This window comes from Diabrotica virgifera, chromosome 6 (assembly GCF_917563875.1).
Source record: "Diabrotica virgifera virgifera chromosome 6, PGI_DIABVI_V3a".
In the NCBI taxonomy this organism is placed as follows: domain Eukaryota; kingdom Metazoa; phylum Arthropoda; class Insecta; order Coleoptera; family Chrysomelidae; genus Diabrotica; species Diabrotica virgifera.
The window spans coordinates 126,475,468-126,484,066 of NC_065448.1; the positions used below are offsets into that span (position 1 = coordinate 126,475,468).

At 33.1% G+C, this 8,599-nt stretch overlaps 1 protein-coding gene across 1 annotated transcript; it reads right to left on the reverse strand.

Annotated features, from left to right (window-relative positions):
- Positions 1–373: 373 nt before the first annotated feature.
- On the reverse strand, positions 374–7,343 carry LOC126886191 (uncharacterized). Its single transcript, XM_050653046.1, has 2 exons — positions 4,449–7,343; positions 374–893 (listed from the first exon to the last, which is right to left on the reverse strand). The coding sequence occupies exon 1, from the start codon at positions 7,341–7,343 to the stop codon at positions 4,839–4,841; it is 2,505 nt and encodes an 834-aa protein (XP_050509003.1). The 3' UTR covers positions 374–893; positions 4,449–4,838.
- Between the last annotated feature and the right edge of the window lie 1,256 nt (positions 7,344–8,599).

The window sequence follows — 8,599 nt, forward strand, 5'->3', positions numbered from 1 at the left end:
ATCTTGACAAAGGCAAGAGTTTCTGCCGAAACGTTGATTGTAAATGAAAAATAAAATCTAGTTCCAAATTTAAAACATAATCTCTGAAGCTAAACCCAAGAAAAACAAATATATATATTATATATATATATATATATATATATATATATATATATATATATATATATATATATATATGAGTGTGTTTCAAGGATCTACATCTTATGTTTTTATATATATATATATATATATATATATATATATATATATATATATATATAAATGTAAAAAGTGAGTGAGGAGAAAATCTCACTGTAATTGAGGTTATCAGTCAAGGAGAATTAAAAAAATGATCAAACTATTTCAATCTTTTTAATAGAATACGTTTCGTGCAGTATTCCTGCATTTCATCAGTTCTAAAATGATTGTGAAGTTAACATAAAGATGTAAAAAACAATGTCATAACAATGGTTTTTGACGTTATAAACTTAGTAGCTAAAAAATACATTAAAATTTCTTATGCTAAAGTAAAAAACCAAAAAAGTCACAAAACTAAAAGTTTCAAAGTTACATTTACAAAAATTGGTTGAACCATGAGGCCAGGAGAAGAAAATAAATTTTTTCCCATTTGATAGAGTTAGAATAATCAATTTAACACAATTATTTGCTGTAATGTGGAAAAGATAAAAAAAACACCAAAAAAGTTTTAGGTAAAAAACAACCGTTGGTTTACAGATAATGATGAAACGGTATGCGACTCTAACAAAATACTGGATGTGTTTTCAATTAAGATTCTCATCCAACCCCCTTCGGTAACCTTCTACGTATAGTATGAAAAGCATAGAGCTAATATTACGAGCACTTTAAAAATGGATGTAAAGCATGTTGTCACAAAAGGCCTCCAAATGAAGAACCTATCGTTTAAAAACTGACAATACTGTTGAAAAGTAACGGATTTACATTTAAACTGCAGCAAAATAATCTAATCTAATTTGATGGTATCTAGTTTTAGGTGAAATCCATGAACCTAAAATAGGTTAGGATTAATTAAATGTTAGTTATAAAAAAATACTGAATTACTTGCCTCATGATAGTAGGTTACTAACCACCAGACATGGAGTTAGCATGCCATGTTGGAAGCAGAAGTTGGGATGAAATGAAAATAGGAAACTTTCATTACCAAACCAGATATCGGAGGTTCGTAGGTGGGAACTTTTTTAATGAAGTAAAAACATAGGTTTTAGGCCATGCTTTGAACGGAATTATTCATGAACAATAATTTGGAATTTCAATACTGACTGGGATTATGGGTTGTTAAGAAGTAAGGAGTGATATATAATGCTGAGATTGTCTATATCCGTGCGTTTATTCATGGAATCTTTCTCTCTTAATATGTGAGTCATCTCTAAAAAGGTTCTTTTATAAAAATTAGATTCTGAGCCTAAGGATTTGATGTTATCAAAATCTATTTGATGATTCAGTGAAATAGAATGTGAGCTAAGGGCACAAGAATGCTTGTTGCATCTAATATCGCTTCTATGTGACGTCACGCGAGATTTCAAAGTTCTTTTTGTGTGGCCAATATATTTCAAATGACAATCTTTACAAGGGATGTTGTAAACTACATTAGATTTCTCCCAAATATCTATCGGTGTTTTCGTACGAGAAAAAAGATTACCGACTGTTTTACAATTCTTAATACCAATTTTGGTGGATAACGGTTTAAATAATTTCGTAAGTTTCTCAGTTAGATATGGGAAATAAGGTAAGGAGCAGTATCTATGAGGGGACACAGATGTGGATACTTCATCCCTCTGAATTTCGATGTTAACTTGTGGGGAATCGTGAACTCCTCCCAAATTGGAATAGGTCTGGTCAAGTAATGCTCGAGAAGTAGAACAAATGTATCTATTGATAAGAGAGATTGGATAAGAATTCTCACCCAAAATGGTCTTAAGTAATATACTGGCTTCACTTCTGTAAAGAGGATGTGACAACCTATGTGTCCTTAGGGCTAATCCCTGTGCGAGGTTATGTTTGAATCTTTTAGGATGAAAGGAATAATAATTAAGGAAGCGATTGCTAGCAACGCTCTTTCTAAACTATTTGGTTCTTAGGATGTTGTCAGTACCTCGTACAACTAACATGTCCAGGAAGGGAATGGTGTTGTTCTCCTCCATCTCACATGTAAATTGTAAGTGGGGATTATAATCATTAAAAACGGAAAGGGTGTTCAAAATCTGATCAGTGGGTACATCCAGGATCAAGTCGTCCACATATCTCTTCACAAAAGGAATGTTGTAATCTAGAAGACTGAGTCTGTCTAAAATCAAGTCATCTAAGACAAAACCAACCAACAGGGGAGAAATAGAAGATCCCATTGGAGTACCAAAGATTTGTAGATAAAATTTGTCATTGTAGACGAAATAGTTGGTATCAAAAACTAGTTTAAGAAGTTCCACAAAGGTTTCCCACCCAAAAGGACAATGGGGTTGGATTTGGTTCCAATGGTTATGTAAGGAGGAAAGGACTACAGGTAAAGGTAGGTTAGTGAAAAGGGACACCACATCAAAACTTACTATTTGAAACCCTATAGGTAGTTGGAAGTTATTGATGAATTCACTGAATTTAAACGAGTCTGAAATATTGAATTCGTTGTTGTGATCATATGATGTTGAAAGTATATTGGCCAAAAATTTAGCAATATTACAGTTGGGAGAGTTGATTGATGATACTATGGGACGCATGGATAGTTGAGGTTTGTGAATTTTTGGCAAACAGTAAAATCTAGGAGCGATACCATTATAATTGTTGAGGGCTTTGGCTACAACATCTGTAATTATATTAGATCTTTTTAAATTAGAAATGTGCTTATTGATCTTAGATGTAAAAGTGATGGTAGGGTTTCTTGGTAATGATCTATAATATTGATCATCATTTAAGAGTGATTGGCTTAACTCCATGTACTGATCTCTGTACATGAGTACGGTGGTATTTCCCTTGTCACTCAAAAGAACTAATAATTCAGGGTGATCCTTTAAAAAAGTTTTTGTTTCAATGTAAACCCGATCTATTTCTGACTGTGATTTTTTTGGAGCATTGGTATAGTTTAGTATAATATTATTGGCTGATGATCTTAATTGAATGAGATCTGGGGAATCAGAATCTGTTAAAATATTTTCGACATCTGATAAAAGGTTACAAATTGAATAATCCTTGAGAGTTGGAGCTAAACCAAATTTTGGACCAAGAGCCAGTAATTTTGAGACATTAGGAGGAAGATCAATATCAGTAAGATTTTTGAACCATTTCTGTTGATGTTTAATTTTGGAAAATGGAGTGATACCAAGATTGGCAATCTTTTTTTGAAGTGTTTCAAGTGATTTGTTAACAGTAAAATTAAATTGATTGAGCAGTCGACGATCAAAATTATTGATGATATGGGCAGGAAGTGAGTTCCTAAGACAGGAAGTAATAGACTGAATTCGTTGGGTGATGGTTTTAATGTCAAGATGAACTGAGTGAATAGAAATATTAAGGAGTCGCACCCTCACCTGAGATTCAAAGTTGTCTACCCTGCGTCTAACGGAACCTCTGGTTGCTCTGAAGGTTGTGTTAACTAATCTATCAATCTGGTTTTGAATAAAAGTAGGTGTTTGCTTTCTTCTCCGGCATTCCAACAAGAAAAGTCTTCTAGCCTCAAGTTTCGCTAATTTGTGACATAATTTGGACCACTGTTTTAAAGATATGACATTGTTATCTCCATATTCCAATCTGATGTTGTGGAAAAAACCTCCTAAAAAAGACATATCAAGGAGTACGACTGTATAATATTTAAATGTAAAAAGTGAGTGAGGAGAAAATCTCACTGTAATTGAGGTTATCAGTCAAGGAGAATTAAAAAAATGATCAAACTATTTCAATCTTTTTAATAGAATACGTTTCGTGCAGTATTCCTGCACTTCATCAGTTCTAAAATGATTGTGAAGTTAACATAAAGATGTAAAAAACAACGTCATAACAATGGTTTTTGACGTTATAAACTTAGTAGCTAAAAAATACATTAAAATTTCTTATGCTAAAGTAAAAAACCAAAAAAGTCACAAAACTAAAAGTTTCAAAGTTACATTTACAAAAATTGGTTGAACCATGAGGCCAGGAGAAGAAAATAAATTTTTTCCCATTTGATAGAGTTAGAATAATCAATTTAACACAATTATTTGCTGTAATGTGGAAAAGATAAAAAAAACACCAAAAAAGTTTTAGGTAAAAAACAACCGTTGGTTCACAGATAATGATGAAACGGTATGCGACTCTAACAAAATACTGGATGTGTTTTCAATTAAGATTCTCATCCAACCCCCTTCGGTAACCTTCTACGTATAGTATGAAAAGCATAGAGCTAATATTACGAGCACTTTAAAATGGATGTAAAGCATGTTGTCACAAAAGGCCTCCAAATGAAGAACCTATCGTTTAAAAAATGACAATACTGTTGAAAAGTAACGGATTTACATTTAAACTGCAGCAAAATAATCTAATCTAATTTGATGGTATCTAGTTTTAGGTGAAATCCATGAACCTAAAATAGGTTAGGATTAATTAAATGTTAGTTATAAAAAAATACTGAATTACTTGCCTCATGATAGTAGGTTACTAACCACCAGACATGGAGTTAGCATGCCATGTTGGAAGCAGAAGTTGGGATGAAATGAAAATAGGAAACTTTCATTACCAAACCAGATATCGGAGGTTCGTAGGTGGGAACTTTTTGGATGAAGTAAAAACATAGGTTTTGGGCCATGCTTTGAACGGAATTATTCATGAACAATAATTTGGAATTTCAATACTGACTGGGATTATGGGTTGTTAAGAAGTAAGGAGTGATATATAATGCTGAGATTGTCTATATCTGTGCGTTTATTCATGGAATCTTTCTCTCTTAATATGTGAGTCATCTCTAAAAAGGTTCTTTTATAAAAATTAGATTCTGAGCCTAAGGATTTGATGTTATCAAAATCTATTTGATGATTCAGTGAAATAGAATGTGAGCTAAGGGCACAAGAATGCTTGTTGCATCTAATATCGCTTCTATGTGACGTCACGCGAGATTTCAAAGTTCTTTTTTTGTGGCCAATATATTTCAAATGACAATCTTTACAAGGGATGTTGTAAACTACATTAGATTTCTCCCAAATATCTATCGGTGTTTTCGTACGAGAAAAAAGATTACCGACTGTTTTACAATTCTTAATACCAATTTTGGTGGATAACGGTTTAAATAATTTCGTAAGTTTCTCAGTTAGATATGGGAAATAAGGTAAGGAGCAGTATCTATGAGGGGACACAGATGTGGATACTTCATCCCTCTGAATTTCGATGTTAACTTGTGGGGAATCGTGAACTCCTCCCAAATTGGAATAGGTCTGGTCAAGTAATGCTCGAGAAGTAGAACAAATGTATCTATTGATAAGAGAGATTGGATAAGAATTCTCACCCAAAATGGTCTTAAGTAATATACTGGCTTCACTTCTGTAAAGAGGATGTGACAACCTATGTGTCCTTAGGGCTAATCCCTGTACGAGGTTATGTTTGAATCTTTTAGGATGAAAGGAATAATAATTAAGGAAGCGATTGCTAGCAACGCTCTTTCTAAACCATTTGGTTCTTAGGATGTTGTCAGTACCTCGTACAACTAACATGTCCAGGAAGGGAATGGTGTTGTTCTCCTCCATCTCACATGTAAATTGTAAGTGGGGATTATAATCATTAAAAACGGAAAGGGTGTTCAAAATCTGATCAGTGGGTACAGCCAGGATCAAGTCGTCCACATATCTCTTCACAAAAGGAATGTTGTAATCTAGAAGACTGAGTCTGTCTAAAATCAAGTCATCTAAGACAAAACCAACCAACAGGGGAGAAATAGAAGATCCCATTGGAGTACCAAAGATTTGTAGATAAAATTTGTCATTGTAGACGAAATAGTTGGTATCAAAAACTAGTTTAAGAAGTTCCACAAAGGTTTCCCACCCAAAAGGACAATGGGGTTGGATTTGGTTCCAATGGTTATGTAAGGAGGAAAGGACTACAGGTAAAGGTAGGTTAGTGAAAAGGGACACCACATCAAAACTTACTATTTGAAACCCTATAGGTAGTTGGAAGTTATTGATGAATTCACTGAATTTAAACGAGTCTGAAATATTGAATTCGTTGTTGTGATCATATGATGTTGAAAGTATATTGGCCAAAAATTTAGCAATATTACAGTTGGGAGAGTTGATTGATGATACTATGGGACGCATGGATAGTTGAGGTTTGTGAATTTTTGGCAAACAGTAAAATCTAGGAGCGATACCATTATAATTGTTGAGGGCTTTGGCTACAACATCTGTAATTATATTAGATCTTTTTAAATTAGAAATGTGCTTATTGATCTTAGATGTAAAAGTGATGGTAGGGTTTCTTGGTAATGATCTATAATATTGATCATCATTTAAGAGTGATTGGCTTAACTCCATGTACTGATCTCTGTACATGAGTACGGTGGTATTTCCCTTGTCACTCAAAAGAACTAATAATTCAGGGTGATCCTTTAAAAAAGTTTTTGTTTCAATGTAAACCCGATCTATTTCTGACTGTGATTTTTTTGGAGCATTGGTATAGTTTAGTATAATATTATTGGCTGATGATCTTAATTGAATGAGATCTGGGGAATCAGAATCTGTTAAAATATTTTCGACATCTGATAAAAGGTTACAAATTGAATAATCCTTGAGAGTTGGAGCTAAACCAAATTTTGGACCAAGAGCCAGTAATTTTGAGACATTAGGAGGAAGATCAATATCAGTAAGATTTTTGAACCATTTCTGTTGATGTTTAATTTTGGAAAATGGAGTGATACCAAGATTGGCAATCTTTTTTTGAAGTGTTTCAAGTGATTTGTTAACAGTAAAATTAAATTGATTGAGCAGTCGACGATCAAAATTATTGATGATATGGGCAGGAAGTGAGTTCCTAAGACAGGAAGTAATAGACTGAATTCGTTGGGTGATGGTTTTAATGTCATGATGAACTGAGTGAATAGAAATATTAAGGAGCCGCACCCTCACCTGAGATTCAAAGTTGTCTACCCTGCGTCTAACGGAACCTCTGGTTGCTCTGAAGGTTGTGTTAACTAATCTATCAATCTGGTTTTGAATAAAAGTAGGTGTTTGCTTTCTTCTCCGGCATTCCAACAAGAAAAGTCTTCTAGCCTCAAGTTTCGCTAATTTGTGACATAATTTGGACCACTGTTTTAAAGATATGACATTGTTATCTCCATATTCCAATCTGATGTTGTGGAAAAAACCTCCTAAAAAAGACATATCAAGGAGTACGACTGTATAATATTTAAATGTAAAAAGTGAGTGAGGAGAAAATCTCACTGTAATTGAGGTTATCAGTCAAGGAGAATTAAAAAAATGATCAAACTATTTCAATCTTTTTAATAGAATACGTTTCGTGCAGTATTCCTGCACTTCATCAGTTCTAAAATGATTGTGAAGTTAACATAAAGATGTAAAAAACAATGTCATAACAATGGTTTTTGACGTTATAAACTTAGTAGCTAAAAAATACATTAAAATTTCTTATGCTAAAGTAAAAAACCAAAAAAGTCACAAAACTAAAAGTTTCAAAGTTACATTTACAAAAATTGGTTGAACCATGAGGCCAGGAGAAGAAAATAAATTTTTTCCCATTTGATAGAGTTAGAATAATCAATTTAACACAATTATTTGCTGTAATGTGGAAAAGATAAAAAAAACACCAAAAAAGTTTTAGGTAAAAAACAACCGTTGGTTCACAGATAATGATGAAACGGTATGCGACTCTAACAAAATACTGGATGTGTTTTCAATTAAGATTCTCATCCAACCCCCTTCGGTAACCTTCTACGTATAGTATGAAAAGCATAGAGCTAATATTACGAGCACTTTAAAATGGATGTAAAGCATGTTGTCACAAAAGGCCTCCAAATGAAGAACCTATCGTTTAAAAAATGACAATACTGTTGAAAAGTAACGGATTTACATTTAAACTGCAGCAAAATAATCTAATCTAATTTGATGGTATCTAGTTTTAGGTGAAATCCATGAACCTAAAATAGGTTAGGATTAATTAAATGTTAGTTATAAAAAAATACTGAATTACTTGCCTCATGATAGTAGGTTACTAACCACCAGACATGGAGTTAGCATGCCATGTTGGAAGCAGAAGTTGGGATGAAATGAAAATAGGAAACTTTCATTACCAAACCAGATATCGGAGGTTCGTAGGTGGGAACTTTTTGGATGAAGTAAAAACATAGGTTTTAGGCCATGCTTTGAACGGAATTATTCATGAACAATAATTTGGAATTTCAATACTGACTGGGATTATGGGTTGTTAAGAAGTAAGGAGTGATATATAATGCTGAGATTGTCTATATCTGTGCGTTTATTCATGGAATCTTTCTCTCTTAATATGTGAGTCATCCCTAAAAAGGTTCTTTTATAAAAATTAGATTCTGAGCCTAAGGATTTGATGTTATCAAAATCTATTTGATGATTCAGTGAAATAGAATGTGAGCTAAGCGCACAAG